The sequence below is a fragment of the Fulmarus glacialis genome, unplaced genomic scaffold (genome assembly GCF_000690835.1).
Source record: "Fulmarus glacialis isolate BGI_N327 unplaced genomic scaffold, ASM69083v1 scaffold3435, whole genome shotgun sequence".
NCBI lineage: Eukaryota > Metazoa > Chordata > Aves > Procellariiformes > Procellariidae > Fulmarus > Fulmarus glacialis.
In genome coordinates this window covers 102,081-120,849 of record NW_009210982.1, presented here as the reverse complement: position 1 = coordinate 120,849, position 18,769 = coordinate 102,081, and the positions used below count along the sequence as shown (strand labels likewise).

The 18,769-nt window shown below is 40.7% G+C and overlaps 1 protein-coding gene across 1 annotated transcript in view; it reads left to right on the top strand.

Moving 5' to 3' along the window:
• Positions 1–18,769, top strand: part of LRRC1 (leucine rich repeat containing 1) — a gene marked incomplete at its 5' end in the record, with an annotated part of 44,522 nt that overhangs the window by 14,961 nt on the left and 10,792 nt on the right. The window contains 6 exons of the mRNA XM_009577332.1: positions 4,204–4,260; positions 5,842–5,905; positions 6,665–6,739; positions 8,539–8,683; positions 11,863–11,981; positions 12,989–13,072. Coding sequence (XP_009575627.1) covers positions 4,204–4,260; positions 5,842–5,905; positions 6,665–6,739; positions 8,539–8,683; positions 11,863–11,981; positions 12,989–13,072 — 544 coding nt within the window. The remainder of the gene's footprint in view (positions 1–4,203; positions 4,261–5,841; positions 5,906–6,664; positions 6,740–8,538; positions 8,684–11,862; positions 11,982–12,988; positions 13,073–18,769) is intronic.

The following is an 18,769-nucleotide window of genomic DNA, read 5'->3' as shown; positions in this document are numbered from 1 at the left end:
ATGTATGTGGTACACTGAAAATGTAATTTCATCCAAGGTAACTAGGGAACATGTCTCTCTGTCTGTCTCCTTTTTTCTTTTTTCTTTTTCTTTTTCTTTTTTTTTTAACTGCTGTTGATGTTATTTTACCTATTGGAGTGAATTGCTGTTGTCCAGAGAGTCATCTGCTTTTGAAATGATTGTTTTGTAGGGCACGTTGCTACTGATAATCTCTTTGCAATTAATCCAAAGAAAAACTTACTGACTTTGTAAAGAGAAGAAAAAGATGCTTTGGTTCTGATCTTAGTGGCTGGTTCTAGTCTTACCTTTATTTTGGAGGAGACCACTGCAGTTGATATGAAGGAGTATTTGCAGTGTTCCCTATCTGTGGACCATGTTGGATTGCGAGTTTCTTTCTCAAATCCTGACAGGAATGCTTGCAGCATTTATGGACTACTTTGTTGCTATTAGTTTTGTTCTCAATTACTGATTTCACATTCTTCTTTTCATTCTTCTAGCTCACATGATGAATACCAATAAATACAGTTGCTTTAGGTACAGCACTGTATAAGTGTATCTGGTTTGCGCTGAAAAAGACATTTTTAGGCATGTTGTATCTTTAAATTTGACTTGGTTCCACCCTTACACCAGAAATCATCTAGAATGCTGAGATGGAAAACTTTGCAATTATTTCAGTTACTGCATCTTCTGCCTGGTTTGGCTGTTGCCTTGTGCTCAGTAATTTCACACACGTGCTCAGTGTTCGAGGTGTGTGCGGTAGCTTTTGCGGTGAGAGTTATTACGGTATTAATGCTTTTTACAAGCTTCTGTGAAATAGCTTCTTACGATAGTAGTCTTGGAAAAGTACTTAGGGTTTTTTTTTGTTTTTTTCTTTTTTTTTTCTTTCTCCTTTAGAATATAGATTACATTTTGCTTGTACATTTTCTGTTGTTTTTTTCTGGGAGAGTGAGGACTGTGTTGGAGAGCAGCCTGCAATGCTTTGTGGTGCATTTTGTTTCGAAATGCAGTTGGTGAATAGCCACTGATGGAACTCTGTCTCCTGTCTCAGTAGACTAGATTGCTGTTGCCTTTGCATTTTATGGATCGAAACAGGTAACCCCCCATGACTGGTTTTCTCTCCTAGATGAAGATTAGGATTGGGGAAAGACTCTGAAATCGTTAAAGTATGGCTTCCTTTAGTTCCTTTCAGAGACTTCAGAAAGACTCTTGACTAACAGTGCACCCGTAAAATTAACGGCAGAGGGAAAAGAAGAAATGATTTCATTTAGTATATTGTGAAAAATCTCTATTTGTAGTTGAGAAGAGGAAGAATTACACTTTCTGGAGAGAAATGTGTTATTAAATCAGAAAACATATTTGGAAAAAAGCAAGCAATGTAGGGTTTTTCTTGTAAATGACTAAAAATCCTGTTTCTTAACATACCTTAAAAACAGAAAAATGTTAGTGAACATACAACGTTTTAAGAACCTGTTGGTAAATTTAAGGAAGAGCTATACCTCTGCTCTGTAATGTATTGGAGATTGGTGCTTCGATACATCAGCATGCCTTTTATATGATAACTGAACATTTTCCTATTTTAAATTGCAGCGCGTAAGTTTGCTGGGAGCCGCTTCTCTAACTAGTCGAAATTTAAGAGCAATGAGTCAAAAATTTGTTCTCGTTCTCTGGCCTCTCTTTCAGATGGATCCACCTTAAACATAATACTTCAGTCTAATGCGGCAGCTTTGCTGGTATGAACTTCATAGACTTGGTCTCTATTTTACATTACTTGGTGAGAAGCTTCATTTTGCCTATTGGTGTCCGCTTACATTGGGTTTGGACTCAAGACCTTGGAAGAAGTGGAAAGGATAGGTTAAAGGGATGGAGGACAATGTCTTTGTTTTGTTCCAGGGTAGAGTTATAGTTGTGAGCATGCTGTGGGTGAGAATAGCTGTAGAATAAAGCATTTCTCCTCCAGAAAGCTGTGTCGTTAGAGATGAAAACGTAACCCCGTAGGTAGCTGACTCCCATAAGAAGAGAACCTAGCCTGGGACTGCGATCAGCCACAGTCAGTCTCCGAAATGCATGGTAGCGGTTGGATGCAAAGGCAGCTGTTGGTGGGTATCCACAAGGGCACAGCTACCCGGTGAGTCCTCTTAGCGCTGCTGGCTTGGGCAGTACAGATGCCTTCGTTGCACCTTCTTGGCAGTTGTACTGGCCCAGGTGTTTAAGGGGATTTATTCTGTGTTGGATTAGGGATCTGTGTTACTCTTTTTGCTGGGTTATTTTTAAGCAGGATCAGTTTCCTGAGCTGATTCACTGGCCTGCCCCAGTTTAATGATACGATGAAGCTGGTTAAGGTGGTGGTTCCCAAGTTCTTGCTGTTGAACGTGGTTTTGCTGACAAAGATTTCTGTTTAACCACAACCAAAGTGGTGTCTGATGTAAGAAGAGAAATTAAGAAATTGCACCATTTTACTCATCGACACTTCAATGTGATGGGGAGGGAGATAAGTAGATGCGGGGTGATCTGTAAACACAAGATTACAAGGCAGCTTGCGGTGTGCGCATCCTTTTTGTATTCTTTTGATAAAAGTGAGTCATGTGCCTCACCTAATACGAGCTTGAAGAGAAAGTGCGAAATTCAAAGAAGATTGGAATAAGTTTCTAGAAAACCTGTAAACAAAAATGTAATGGCAATCTGTGGGTGGCAATGTGAGTTCTGTGGGTGGCAATGTGAGTAAGAGCAGACCCACGTTCCTCTTGGACAGAAATGGTTCTCCATCACCCCTTCCCCCTCCCCCTCCACTGATTTGGTTTCTGTGAGGATGTCCTATCTTGACTTGTGTTTTATAGTGTTAAAATTTTTATGTGAGAGTTTTCTCTTGTGTCATTGGAACAATGGCTTCCTTATTACCTTGTTTCTGTCAAATGATTTTGAGTGGCAGTAGCTGAGTTATTCTCACTTATCTTTTAACTGAATTTGTAATAGGCTTCTACTAAAGTATCTTCACTGGTATGGTATGATTTAACTGTATTTCTTCTGGAGGAATACAGAACCCATTGGGTAAAATGTCCTTATTTTAAAAGCTGGAGAGGACTGCTGAGACTGTAATCAAAGCTCCTGTGAGATTTCGTTCACTGTTTTCTGAAGGCAGTACGAAATAGGTGCTTGAAATAAGGATGTGTTTTTCAGACACCATACAAAGTCAATCCACAATACAAAGAAAAATCTTTCACCTTTAATAACTCATTACATCAGTTATGTTGCTTTCCCTGCTTAGATAGCTGTATTGGAGTTGCAATATGAAGGTTTTTCTTTAGTTTTAGTCAGGTTATCAGCTGCTTTTTTACTGGGGCTAACTAATGATCCTCTAATTCAGTATGTTGGTATTGTTTGAAGTGAAAACAAATATTTCAATTTTATGTGGTCCGAGTACATGGGCTTGGTTTTTCTTCCTAAGGTGTACAAACAAAAACATTTTGGGTTTACAATTAACATGTGTTTCACATCTAGTGGAATTCCTTTTTTAATCTAAATTTTATTTAAGGCCTAGCACACTGTCCCACTTCCCTGCACACCAGGACAGAATATATTCCCGTGTAGAAAACTACTTATTTGCAGTCACCATATCTGATTTTTATTTTTCCCTGGGACGCTAGAGGATTAGAGCAGATTATAGTGTTGGGATAATGTCTGACTCCTTGTGTTCCATTTAGTCATAAATAAACCTCTGAAAAATCTGAATGTTGCTATGGTGATGTTAGCAAAAGCCTGGGATATGGAGTGAGCCGCTTAGAAGCATAATGTCACTTACAGTAATGAGTACACCATTGTTAGAACAGTGATGGGTTTACCTGATGCTCTGTAACGTTGGTAGCTCATGCCAGATTCTCAAAGTGAGTAAGTAAATGCAATTCATATGAATATGCTCTGTTCAGTAACTTGCAACTACTGACCTTTGAACAAATGGAAACTTGTGTTTTGTCTGTTTAATTTCTAGCTTTAATGTGTTGAAGTATCACAGAGAAACAAGGAAAAACTTCCAGTCTTTGTATGCTGCCTTCCACATGATGATCTGGTTGAGTTAAAACAACAAAAAAATCAGTTCACAGCAGTTTTGTTTTAAACTGTGTAAACACACACTTTTCTTCTGAATGTGTGGAATATAAAAAGCAAGTTTGCATGAAAATGTGGTTTGTTCTTTTTTTTTTTTCCTTTTAGTCTTTATAACCTGGCTTCACTGGAACTCAGAGAAAATTTGCTGACATATTTACCTGAGTAAGTGACATCTCATGTGTTTGATTCTATTAACATAAAATGTTCTTATTCTTAAAATCTGCTAACATATGAAACTGAGTGACAGCTAGAAAAAATATTCAGTGCTGATTGACACCATGTATGAGATAGAGCTTTGTTTTAGCAACACTTAGTCACATCCATTATTTCAAGTTGTACTTGGTTAGTAGCAGGAGCCTGCAGTCTGTGTCGATTGATTGTGCTCCATAAAAATATTCTGTATAAAATACAGCAGCACCAAACGTTTCTTCCTGCACACATTGAACGAGCGCATCAGCAGTGGGAGTGGTGGCTTGGGTTGTTCTCATGCTGAAATTTCACAACTGTGAAGGTAGGATCTCAGACATTTCCTCTCTAGACCTTCATAGCATTTAAATAAGCATTCGTGTTCAGGGCTAAGTAACCAAAAGCTTCCAAAACCTGGAGATCAAGGACTTGGTGACAAACTAGGCCTACTGATGTCTGAAGTCTGACTCCACCCATGGTGATTTTGGGGGAAAAAGGATATCTAGATGTGTCTGTGCTGTCTGTATTGCGGCAGAGAAATTAGTGGTCTTCTGTAAGATTAATTGGATATCTTATATTTTGGGGATCCTTTTTGGCTGCCTCGAAGAAGCCTCTTCTTTCTCTAGCAAAGGAGTTTCCTTCCTTCACTACCTGGCTGCTTCTTGCAAGAGTTTTGGTGACTCCTATTCTGCTTGTTTAGATTATCTAATAGATGCTGTAATAGATTTAACCTATTTTAATCAGAATCTCTTCCCCAGTTGCTTTGGGGTCCTTTTTTCCTGTCAATGTACCCAGTACCTTGGTTGTGGCTGTTTATAGCTGTGAACCACAAGGCACTTTAAATGTCAGTGGTCAGAAGGTATGAATTGCTAGCTAGGTTTTGCGATGCGGTGTCAGAATGAAGAATGTTGACAATTTTATTGCTCCTGGAAAATTCTGACTGTCAGTAATGTAGCTGACGAGTCTCACTGGCTTTCGTGCTGCTGCGGTTTTGGGGAAGGTAAGCAAGAGCTCTACAACAGACTGCTTTTGAAGTAGAAGGATAGCCCTCTGTGTCCGTTCATGTTCAGAGAACTTCTTTTACATTCTTTTGGGCTTCTCTCTGTTTGCATCCTCAAATCCAACCTGAAATATTTCAGAAATGGGTAGATCACGTTGAGAAGATAAATGATGGATTTACTGAGTCTTGAGTCACACTGTTACATGTGATCACTACGGGAATTTTTATCCAGTTGTGTAACTGTAAATTCCCCCTAAAAATAAATCTAAACTATATGGCATTGTCCACCCCAAGGGACTGATGGTTAAAATAAAGAATAAAGATTTGATTGCCTATACTAAGTTTTAAATTTCAAGGCATATAGTTGTACTGACAAACCAAATTATTTTTTCAGTAAGATATTACTGCATATAGTCTATGCCCAGTAAAATAACTGTCTGTCTACAATATGTTGTAATTTGAAATACGAGTTTCAGTAAAATGACCTCATTCAAATACATGGGGTTTCTGTTGGTTTAGTCTGATGCAGTTTTGTTTTGATTTATTCCATCTCACAGATCACTTGCCCAGCTGCAGCGACTAGAAGAACTTGATTTAGGAAACAATGAACTTTATCACTTGGTAAGAGAACATGCCACTGAAAGTGCACGTTGGTCTTGTTTTACGCATCATTTAGATTAAATAGGTCGTAGGATGTCCAAAACTGAAGAAAGAAAAATGTATGGAGGGAGAGTCTTTTTACACGTACAGATGAATTTTGGCAGTGAGTTGGTGCTTCCCATATCTGCTTAGCCTTGTTCAGTACAATATTACTTTAGCCAAAAAACTGCAGCTGATCTCTAGAAAATGAGACCACTGCACAGACTTTCTCTACGGAAGGAAAAAGGAGTGGAAGGGCACAAACTCGTCTGCACTTGCAGTTACAATGAACACATGGGCTTCTGTAAGGAGCTGGATGGGCTGAGCACAGATGAAAGCTCAGCTATTTCCAGGGTGGGAGTAGGAATCTTTGGGAAAGGACTGAGGCAAACTGTTGAGGGTTGCAGTGTCTGACATTGTGGCAGATAGATCTACCAAAAGATATCTGTCATCTCCCTTAAGCTGACTCAATTAAATGTTGGATTTGCAGTAGATTAACAGTGTGCATGCAATTTGTTAGTGCATGTCAGGTAAAGTATGGTAGCTTGTTAAGCTATAACAATTAGTTTGTATGATGGAGTTCCCAAATGCTTACAGTCACCCTTGCTGCATTTAACCTTGGTACCTCTAAATAGTGCTTGGAGTGAGGATTGGTTTACTCAGACTGTAATTACAGGGTGGCCGTTTGGTTTTTACTTGAAGCTCCTATGCTACTTAACATTATTACTTTTTATGTTATAGCCAGAAACAATTGGTGCACTTTTCAATCTTAAAGACCTCTGGTTGGATGGAAACCAATTAGCCGAAATACCTCAGGTAAAGATGAGCTCTACTGATACTGTTTTGAAGATGCTTTTAAAAGAAAACCTTTTCGTTCTTACCTAAAGGGAGGTGATTTACAATTGAATAGTTTTCTCAGTTCACTTTGCCTGGGTTTGGTTTTGGATGTGTAAGGGTTTTCTCTTAATAAGTTCCTCTGCAAGGGATCGTACATGGTATCATACATCGTCAGACATTTTCTTTTAAAAAATTTTGACAAAGGAGTTGTTTCCTAATAGGCACATTGTTCAATTTATAGGATGACACATCCTCTGTTTACAGTCCTGGCCCAATGATCACGGAGCCACTAGTTGACTGAGCTAACCCTCACCTTTCGTATCTATCTAAATTGCAGTTTTGACAGTTTTGAGGATGAATCGTCGTTTTTTTGCAGTGATCTTCTTCCATTCAAATACAGTGTTTGGGAGAAGTACAATAATAGAACTGTTGCCATAAATAGAAATTTTGATCTATGCAGGCAAATCCCCCATCTGACATCAGTCATGGGGTGAGGGGCCTTAGCATTTAAAGCTTACAGCACTCTGAATTCCCTTTCTTAAGAACTGTGATAACATGTGGGATGGTTTCTTTTCCCTCTTTCTCCTTTAGAGCCAAGTCAAAGCCTGTTTTCTCCTGTTCCTTGTGCAGTTTGCTGTTATTTGCTGTTATTTGTTTGTTATTATTTGTTATTATTGATCTCATTGTCAACAGTGTAACTTGGAAATCAGTTACAGTTTAGTGGGCTTTGCTGATTTCGTTGTTGTTGACTTGGCCTAATAATTTTTTAAGTAGATGTAGTTAAACACCGATAATCATTCATGAAGGGTCAAGTGTGACTTCAGCAGCTGTTTTCATTAAAGCTGGCCATTATTGTGTAGTTTGTCTGATGTCCAAAAGATGAACTTGTAGGATAAAGGGTGTGTGTGTGTTTAATGAAAGATCCACTTGAGAGGCAAACATTTCCAAAATAAAAGGACTGATCTTGTGAGTTAGGATCAAAGTTGTCACTGTATGAAAATTTTATAAATGTGAAAGTAAAGGACACTTCTGCCCAGCCATTCTGTTCTCCGAAAGATGATTTGGATGACTAAAATGAGAGCTATTCTAGAGCGTGTATAGGGGTGTCTGTGTACATGGGGAATGGGAGGGTGCTTTGATGGCTAATAGGGACAAAGGTATTTCTCTGTCAGACGTTTGAGCTAATTGGCAGATTACCATTGTAAAAAATTAAGTAATCATTAATAATTGTAGATGATGGCAGTATAACTTGGCAGTTCAAATATGCTTGCTAGAGCAACACTCCCAATTCCTATTTCTACATTTGTTGCAGTTGGGAGATGTGAAGATATGAAATCCCTAGATGTCATGGCATGTTGCTGTATCAGCCAGGAGAGACTAATCCTAATTTGCCTAGGGTTAATTGGGAGGGGCAGACTTTAATTACGTGGAGGTTGATAATCTGTAGTTCTGAAAAAACAACTTTGCAGTCTTTACTTGAGGAAAACTCCAGTTTTGGCTGGTGCTTGCCTGGGTGTGCTCAGAACACCTTGTCTGACTACTGAAGCCAGTCTTAATAGTTAGAATAAAAACCTGTGACTGAATCACTGGTTGGTTTACCTTATGTAAAATGTAATTATTTACTTTTTTCTGCCTTTAGAGGTCATAGAAAGAATGGCCAATTTAGAGGTCATACAGAGAATTCTTTTTCCTTCTGGAATTTCATTGCGATGGTACATTTTTCAAATTGCTTTGTAACGTGTTTGGGCATGACTTAAATTTTTTGTCTTGTATCGCAGGAAGTAGGAAACCTGAAAAACCTGCTTTGTCTGGATGTTTCTGAAAATAAATTGGAATGCCTTCCTGAAGAAATTAGTGGTCTGACTTCTTTAACAGACTTGCTTGTTTCTCAGAATTTACTTCAGGTCTTACCTGATGGCATTGGTAAGTACAAGGTGAATGCTATCACACAGAACCATTTAATCCACCGTAAATTGGAAGTCGTTTGTTTTCAAGTCTTTTGAAGTCTTTTTGTGCAAGAGATGAGCTTGTCTCAGCTTTTTTTTTTGGTTTTTTTTTTGCTTAGTATGAAATGCACAACTCTATTAATTTTTCATTTTAATTGTCTGCATAATGACTACCTCCTAATCCTTTTTGGTCTTCACTTGATACCTACTTGAAAAAAATAAAAGTTAATATATCCTCTCTGTTCCTACTGTGTCCACGTCACCATCGTAACTCTTTAACATTGTAAAATTCTAGCTTGTAACATGCTGTGGGTCACTTGATAAGACTGACTGACAGTATCACTGCAAAAAATACATCCTTTTTAGTGGGGATGTGTAATTATCTTCAGTGGGACAATGTAATTAATCCTATGCTGAACCCAGCGGAAGGCTGTTCCAGCTTCAGCCCATTACTCCTCACCCTTGAGGATCCAAACTACAACCTTTCTGTGGCTGGCCCCTTAATATAGGTTTAATAACTGAGGAATGTTTTCTGAAGTATTACTAGTGCCTTTTCTAAGGTAAATGTTTTTACCCCTGCAGTAGTTGTGACAAGTAGTCAGCGAGGCGTTTTTTCTACTACTCATCAGCTGTTTTTCTGGAGAGTTTCACTTTGCAAGAGCATGCCTTCTCCTTGCCAGGTTTTTGTTTTGTTGGTTGTTTTTTTTTTTTTTTTCCCAAAAGATAAAGGTGTAGGGGAAGGAGGACTTGTGAATGTGGTTTAACCAGGAATGTGGAAAAGAATGGACAGACCTTCCCCCTTCCTCCATATGCTATATGAACCTAAGAAAAGAGAAATGCTTTTCTAGAAGTTAAACTTGGGGGAATGGGGTGACTACTGTAGGTCCTACAGTTGGCTAGTGTGTGTTTGGTAGAGAGTTGTAGCAGCCCTCTCTGATGACCTGAGCTGGCCAGTACAGTTGTTGTAGATCAGGAATGGAGCTGTGCCTTCTGAAAGGCTGCTGCCCATGCAGCCTGCCAGAGCGGAGCTCGTCTATAACACCAGCTGGTGAACAAGAGGAGCTGCTGCTTCTCGAGAATCCTGTTAAATGGAGATCCTTTGCTGGGGAAGGCGATTGCAAAGGGCCAGGCCATTTCAGGCCAGGCCTAGTTTGCATGTGCATTTTGTAACATTTTCTGGATGTAATTTTGTTACAAATGCAAAAAAAATTGCTACTTATATGAATATAATAGCTTACTTGTGTTTGGAAAATTGGGTAGGGCTACAGTACTTATTCCTTTTGTGTAATACTGGAACTTACTATGCGAAATGGAGAAAATCTGGTATTGTGGTTGAAGTGAAAACTTCACTGGTCTCTATGGAAGCTACTGGGAGGAGCTCAGCTGATCATCAAATCGTTGGTTGGATTGGTGGATCTGTAGAGCCCTCGAAGCAAGGCTTTCATCAACACCAGTAGGTCAGGTCAGCTGTGGCCGTGTCTCACCAGGTCTCTAAAGCCCCTAATGGAGGCGGCTCCAGCACCCCCAGGCAGCCTGTGTCAGTGCTGCACCACCTCCCAGTGAGGAAGCTTCTCCAGATGTCCACCTGGGACCTGCCACGCTTCGCCTTCTGAAAGGCTGCTTCTTGCCTGCCATTGCTGTCTTGCCTGCCACTGCAGAGAAGAGTTTGGCTCTGTCATCTCTGTAAATGGCCTTCAAGTAGTTGTGGGCTGTTTCCTGCCTCCTTGGCTGCTCCTTTGCTGGAGTCCACAAAGCCAGCTCTCTCAGCCTCAGCTCACATGTGCCCTGGTCATCTTGATAGCTTTGTACTGGACCCCCATCAGCGTCTCACTTGAACTGGGGAGTCGGGGGGAAGACAGGACACGCAACATGAAACTGAGCATGATTTTACAGGTGTGGCCTCACTGGTGCCAAGTAGATCGGATATAGTGACTTCCATTGATCTTCTGGCTGTAATTCTAACATAGTCCAGCCAGTGTTTATTTCTGGTGAGAGCGCACTGCTAGTTCTTACTCAGCCTGGCGCCTACCATAAGACCCAGGTCCTTTCCAGCAGGGCTCTTGTACAGCCTGTCACTTGCCAGGCTGTACTGGTGCATGGGGTTATTCTGCCCAGGTACAGAGCTCTGCAATTCTCCTTGGTGAACCTTGGGTTTCTGTTTAGGTCTCTATCTTGCCATGTATCAGCCATCTCTTCATGATTTAGCATCATCAGTGAATTTGATGTGCCAGCCTATTACAGCTATTTTGGACAGTGTGGGGATGGGCAGCGAGGTAGTAGCAGCTAGTGATGTCTCCTGAATTCTCTGTCTTGGGCTCTGCCTGGGTCAGCTCTGCTTTGCACCAAAGATCATTCTGATACAAAGGAGCAGAATCATAGAATAGTTTGAGTTGGAAGGGACCTTTAGAGGTCATCTAGTCCAACACCCCTGCCAGGCAGGCACATCTTCAACTAGATCAGGTTGCTCTGAGCCCCATCCAACCTGACCTTCAATGTTTCCAGGGATGGGGCATCTACCACCTCTCTGGGCAACCTGTTCCAGTGTAAAAAACTTCTTCCTTATACAAGGAAGAACCAGGTGAGCTTTCTGCTCTGAAATAGTATTTTGTCCTTCCTGGGGCAAAGACCTTCAAGGAAGTTTGATTTCTATTCTGAAAAATGAACTTGGGTTTCATGTCTGACGAACTGGGTTCTATATTAGGATGAAGAGACCTTGATCCTCTTTGAGTTTGGGCTGTCACTTCAGTGCAAGCCTTTCTTACTATGGCTGAGTAGGCATAGGTGATCTTCTGCACACTCCTTTATGAATAAACATTGTATAATTGAGGGAAAAAGAGATAATTTTCTCCTGTTTATAGGCCTTTGGGTAGACATGTCCTTAACATTTACATGGAGTACCATTCAGATTGCAACTTTAATACAATTTAATATGCTTAAATATTGAATATGAGTATTTATATTGAATATGAATTCAATGATGTTATAAACTTGCAGAAACAGTGCAAGTGAAGCAATGCGTGAATTCTTTTTTTACCTGAAAAAAAATTTCATTGTGTTGGAGGATTTCTAAAAGTTTTGCAGCAGAATGATTTTCTGTAATTAAAGCAGGTATGGGAGGATACTAAGCTAAACAAATGTGTTGTTCTTTCTGTCCAGGAAAGTTGAGGAGGCTCTCCATTTTGAAGGTTGATCAGAACAAACTTATTCAACTAACAGATTCAATTGGAGACTGCGAAAGCCTTACTGAACTAGTTCTAACAGAAAACCAACTGCAGGTAAGCATGGTCATGACTGCTCAAATGGCTGACAGTAATAAGACCTGCTGCTAAGTGCGGAATCACTTAGCTCGTAAGGTTACTGACTGTTACTACTGCTAAGTAGCGAGTTTCCTTTAAATGCATCTTATTTCGAACCTGTTAAATGAATGCTGAAGATCAAGTTGTGCGTAGTAACAATCCTCCCTTCCAAAGGCTTAAGCAATTACATGTTCACTCTTGAATCCTTCATGATCAGTAAGGGAATAGGAGCACCTGGAGCGCACGTATCATTTACTTTGCTGTGTTTTTAATGCGGAGTTTGTGCCGCGTTGCGTTGTTGCTGGTTTTTGCTGTGCATTATCTGGATCAGACTTGCTGTAACTGAATAGAAGTCCTGAGCGCTGCAGAGCTGCTGTTGTGCTGTTCCTTGCTCTGCTGATCTACTCCAGCCAGGTACTAAATATGGTATGTGTTCAGTTAAAATAAAATTTCAGACTTCCTTCCATTAGGTGTTTCCTTTCGTTATTTTGAAACTGCCTTCACAGGACACTGATGCTTGGAGACTAGAAATTTTTATAAAAATCTAGGTTTGAGCATTTCTTAAGTTAGGTTGGTGTTTGGTTGAGTTAGGAGCTTAAGCCTGTTGGAAAGATGCCTCTCCGGAGGTCGGTTCATAGCACCTAAGTTAGAAGCTTGCCTCTCAATTAGCTATTTAGGGAGCCTAAAGTTAGATAATATGGGCATTCTGCATACATGCTTCTGTACAGAGCTGTTGTGCATCTATCATCTTAGTGCAGAGATAACTCATGAGTGAATTTGTATTAGAAACTGACATTCCTGGATGTTTCTTCTGCAAGATAAAACCTTGAATCTCCTTTGGAAGGCTTGGTACTAACGAGTTAACTACATTCCAGTTTTAAAAATGGATCAGTCTATTAATTCATTTTTAAAGTGAGATAAGTCTTGTTCTGACTCTGTGAATTTACAAATTCTGTTTGCATATTATTTTGTTTTTGTTGGCACAGTCATTGCCGAAGAGCATTGGAAAACTAAAGAAGCTGAACAATTTGAATGCCGATAGAAACAAATTAACATCTTTGCCCAAAGAGGTAAGTTTTGTGCAATTAACTCTGACAGATGTGATTATACAAACATAAAACTCTTGATTTCAAATGCCTACAAGAAGTAGCAGGCAGTTTTGATCCACTGGGTATTCTTCCCAAACCAATCACAACCAGAAACTTGTCCATTGGGTCTGAACAGCATAAATCTGAACAGCAGCTGTGGTGATTTGGTGGCTTGGAAGTGCAAAATGTCTTTGCAGTTGAACAGCAAGGCTTGGATCTAACTAGCTTGTAACGAGTAATTCCCAGTGTGGGTGTCAGGTCCAGCACTATTCGAAGACTGTTGGGTTGACGGTTGGACTCGATGATCTTAGAGGTCTTTTCCAACCTTAATGATTCTATGACTGGGAGTTCTGGTAAGTGAATGCATTCAAACATCAATATGCCTCTTCTGCATGTAGTATAAAAATACTGCTGGAGTCTTCCTCTCCTCACTCTTGTGAGCAATAGCAAAGAGAAGGTTTCATATTCTGAAAAATGATTCAGAGACTATTTTGACAGTCTTTTTTGTTTTGGAGATCTCGGGACTACTTTTGCCTTTAAATATAAGGACTTGACATGACCAAGATCACTGATACCTCAAATCTTATAGCTATGATCACGAGGACTTCTTGTCTATTGTAACAGTATATGGAATGAAATGAGGCTAGAATTTCTGTTTTGAAACTAAATATAACGAAGGCCTTACAAGTTCAGCAGCAGTAAATTCTGGAAGGAGATCAGGGGAAGCAGCATCCTATGACTGCATCATGGGACTGTGAGTTGGTTCTATTTGCACTACTCTTTCTCTGTAATTTTTGTCCAAGTAGTTCTCCCCCTTAATTTTCCTATCCGTTTCTAACATGTGGCTCTGAGGCTGTAGCTTTTGTTCACCACTTTCAGTCACTTCAGGAGCAGGAGGGGTACGTACTCAGGTCGCAGCCGATGGATGGGAATTGAGAGGAGTATCAGCTCTGGCTAGTGAGCACACACTTCTGCTCAGGCCCGCTTATTTATGGAGCTTGGACAGCTCGAGGAGGAGGTGTGAGGAGGAAGCAAAGTGGCATGGAACCGGGAGGTGGGGGAGAGCTGATGGTTTGAAGTGGAGGGTTCGAGCAGGGGCAGAGGATGCTGCTCTGGCACTGGTAGCAACAATTCCAGTGGCCCAGGTCTGAGCTGCCACAGGTCAGTCACCTAATCGGGGCTCTACGACAGCCCTTATTGCTCCTTTACAGTTTGGCTTGTAAGTGTATGTTTGATGGGGGGGGAAGGTGAGGGAGGGAAGAGAAGATGTGAGTACTGCAGCTCCTTTAGCAGGACAGTGTCTCCTCTGCAGAGGTGCTGCTGATTCTGAACAGAAGATTGCAGAGGGCGTACCCAGACAGGTTGCATAAACGCTAGGAAGAGGCAGGACCTTGGGAAAACTGTGTTTCTGGGATGGGATGTGATGGCAATTTTGATCTTGTGCTCATTCAGCAGAAAACTTTCCGTGTCTTTACAAAGAACTTAATTTAATACATTACACAGGTGTCCTAAACTGTCTGTACTTGAGACTCGTACAGTTTTGTGTGTAGTCCACCTTTAAGCAGAATTGCTCTGAGTTTGTTATAGCGTGTAAAGTTGTACTGATACACTTTATTTCCAGTTTGGCCATTAATAGCTTATGTAACGTATAAGCACTAAGCACTTTTCTTAGTTAATGAAGTTCATGGTATTGGAGACAGTGCATGAGGGCGAGCAGTGTGGCTTGGAAGGAACAGGGACAGGAGCAGGTGAGAGGAGAAGGCTCGGCTTCAGAAGCGGGTAAAGCAGGGTGAATATGGAGTGTGTTTGGGAGGAATAACAGAGTCAAGGGCTTGGTGCAGAACAATAAAGGGATTAATGCTGAACAAGAAACAGGAAACTTGGAACCAGAAATGGGTTTCAGAGGTGGAAGGCGTTGCCCAGTTGGTGAAGGAGTTGGGGATATCCTAGGGTGAAGTGAAGAACAAGAACATGTGTGGAGAACATTAGTGCACATGAGAGAGAGGGGAAGGGACACCTGCACAAGGGGTGGGATAAAGTCAGGGATGAGTTTGTGTTTGGAGAAGGCAGGTGATGAGGAAATGGAAGGTGGTATCTGGAATGAGGTGAGCTGGGGAGTTGTAGAAAGTCCAGGAAGTAAAGATGGGAGAGGGTGGTTCCCAGGGATCTTGGCAGAGAAACAGGAAACGGAGCTCCTTGGCATCCACTCCTTTGAAATAGAATTTTTTTTTTCCTGTAAAGGTCTCCACACCTATGTATCTTTTTTATTAGAGCAAACACTTTGAAATTATGTTTAACGTAAGATTTCCAGAATGTTTCATTAAAGTATGTTTTGCTCTGTGGATTTTTAAAACTCTTTTTTTTTTTTTTTTTAAAGGAAATCAGTCTTTCTCCAGCTGGAGGGTCATATCCACCCTCCAGATCAGTAGATTTGAATTCCAAGCTGGTAATGCTAACAAACAGAAAGCATAAACAACTGATGCAATGGTTTGTCTCAAAAATACTGTTAATATGCATGTATTGCAGAACCTACCGTCTAGCTAACGAGACTTTTCAGTTTCAGTTTTTCAAGTTTCAGTTTCAATTCCTTGTGCAATAAAACACTTTTCCCTCAAAGTCTTTAGATTGCCTTCTAACAACACTGAAATGCTAGTTTCAAAAACAGAAAGAAATCTACTGCTCTCTGCTCATGTTTTGTTTGTTCTCAGAGCTGCATTTTCTTTGTGTAGTATTTTTCTTAACCAGTAGCTTTTTGCTTTAAACCAAATGGGAACATTTCTGTAGCACAAGTTTTTTGGTTAAAATTCAGAGGAATTCAGTGAAGAGTCACATTTCATAGCTTTAAAAAAAAATGTTCTGCATAAACAGAGTGCACAGGTATAACGAGTACTGTTTGCTGTTACGCAAAAATCCACGAGAGCAGCTTCAGGGGTGCTGATAAAGGCAAAGATCCCAATTCTGAGTTTCCCTTTGGGTGGCAGGGAGGAACAATTTGGTGTCTTGGTGAAATGTTCAATTTCCATTTTCCTTCTCATCATTACTGACTTGGAAAAAAAAAAATACAAAATGCATTGGTAGAGCACTTAAGGAAGACTGAAGAATGTGTCACCCTTTTTCTGTCTGTTGTAAGGTTCTGCTTGACAGTGAGAAAACACACCGTCTTTTCCATTTATTGTCATCTCGAAGTGACTAATTAATATTTAAAGCCAGGCACAAACTTCTGACAGCAATAGTTTTCAACACCCCTGCCTGCTGTGTTGCTAAAGATGTCTCCTGAGATAGCATGGCGAAGATTGGGGTCTCAGACCTTTGCACGTCAATCAGCATTAGTACTTGTACACTGGTTCCCCCTTCACAGAAGCAGTCTCAGATGCAGTAGCAGAGTATGCACTGCAGATATTCTTGCTCGGTATCTTCCCCTCTTTTCCTTTCCCTCTTTTCCTTCCCTCTTTCTCTTGTTCTTTCTCTGCCTTACAGAGTGCTAGAACAGCTGTGCATTTGTGGTCTTCATCCTTTTAAGAAATGGGTGTGGGAAAGGCCTTTACTGGTTTCTCTTGGAGAGGGACAAAGACAGTCTGGTAACGTGTACAGAAAAAATGGGACTCTACTAGGGAGAAAAGTACAGGTAACAAATATCATATCTACTTGCTGGTGTCTCTGTCCTTCCCTCCAGAATTATTCCTGTAGCAAAGAGAGCTTTTATCAATATGATGGCAGAAATTATGTGCCTGCTCTAATATAACCTGGTGAGATAATCTATGAGTTCTAGCCTTTTTGTGGTGGTGTGGGGGTTTTTTTGGTGGTTTTGGGGTTTGTTTGGGGTTGTTGGTTTTTTGGTTCTTTTGGTTTTGGGGTTTTTTTAGCAGTTTACTAGGATTGGATTTTGGGTCAGCCTGTCAAAAAATTACATTGCCAGATTGTTTCAATGCACGCTTGTAAAACCAGTCTCTACCTTTTGATGTAATATTTCTTGACTTGGGATTATTGAGGAGCTTGTATGCAAATACTCCTTCAAAAGTACTTTCCTGGTTCAAAGGTTCTTCTGTATCTGGTGCCGATACATAAGGTAGAATGTGGAACAGCTGAATGTCTGACCAGGACTTGAGTCACTGACAGATTTCATCTTCAGTATCTCATCTTGCAGCTCGATCCCTCTCTCACTGAATCGAGTGGCGAAACAAACTTCGACAAGAACCGAGAATGTCTAAACCTGTTCATAGTTACAAATGTTTTTCTCCTTAAACTTGAAAGACCTGCCTGGTGACTCTTTGGTATTGAAATCCCACCCTGGCACTGGAACGCTGGTGAAACTGGTGTGTTGATTTTGGCACTTGCATAAATAACCTCCTTGGAATGTTTTCCAGTTCATGTGCTTTTGTTAATGAGTCTCTACAATTGCAGAGATCTGGTAATGTGTCTTTCCTGACTCTGAGGTATATTGTGGCTGACAATTACTACGACAGTAGGTAAAACTGCAGGGTTTTTTTCTGGCAATAACTGTGCTTTTTACGATTTTCGTATCTTTTTTTTTAAGCAAGTTGGGGCTGTTTGTTGTTTCCGGTTTTAACTTCCGATGTGCCGTCCCTTCCCTCATTTGTGTAAAAGTATGTGTGTGTGTGTCTCAAAGGGAAAAAAGGCACTAAGGAAATATGCAGGAAAACTTGTCTTGAGTCAGAGGGCAGAGAAGCAATATTGCTGTGCTCCTCCCATACTATTCACCAGTGGCGCAGGGGGTGTTGACGTGAGTTTGCAGATTTTCCTAGCCAATTTAAAGTTAATAATAACTGAATAATAGCTAATAATAGTGAATTGGGCAGTTTCTTCCACCTCTAAGTATATTCTATGCTTGCAGTTAAAGAATTAATCTATTTTATCTGGGGCCAAGGAAGATTCTGACTTTATTTACTTTGAATCCAAACAAAATTTTGGTTATGACACCCTGGAAAAGATTTTACAACAAAATAGGAACTGTGTTTAAACTCCCAATATATTTACCTGAGTTATATAAGCCTAGTGAGAGTTCTTGATGCTGACAGCTGTATTGAGAGTTGAATAAGAGAGATGTGTCACTGGACTTTAACTAGTCACATGCTAAAGAATAATCATTGTAGTATTTGTCGTAATGTCATTTTTTTTTTTTTTTTTTTTCCATTGCTGTGGTGGGTTGATCCTGGCTGGACGCCAGGTGCCCACCAAAGCCGCTCTATCTGCCCCCTCCTCAGCCAGACAGGGGAGAGAAAATATAGCAAGGAGAGATCACTCACCAATTACCATCACGGGCAAAACAGACTCGACTTGGGGAAAATTAATTTAATTTATTACCAGTCAAAACCAGAGTGGGGTAATGAGAAATAAAAACTAAATCTTAAAACACCTTCCCCCCACCCCTCCCTTCTTCCCGGGCTCAACTTCACTCCCGAATTCTCTACCTCCCCGCCCCAAGCAGCATAGGGGGTCGGGGAATGGGGCTTGCGGTCAGTTCATCACACGTTGTCTCTGCCGCTCCTTCCTCCTCACACTCTTCCCCTGCTCCAGCATGGAGTCCCTCCCACAGGAGACAGTCCTCCATGAACTTCTCCAGCATAGGTCCTTCCCATGGGCTGCAGTTCTTCACAAACTGCGCCAGCGTGGGTCCTTTCTGTGGGCTGCCGTACTTCAGGAACAGACTGCTCCCGTGTG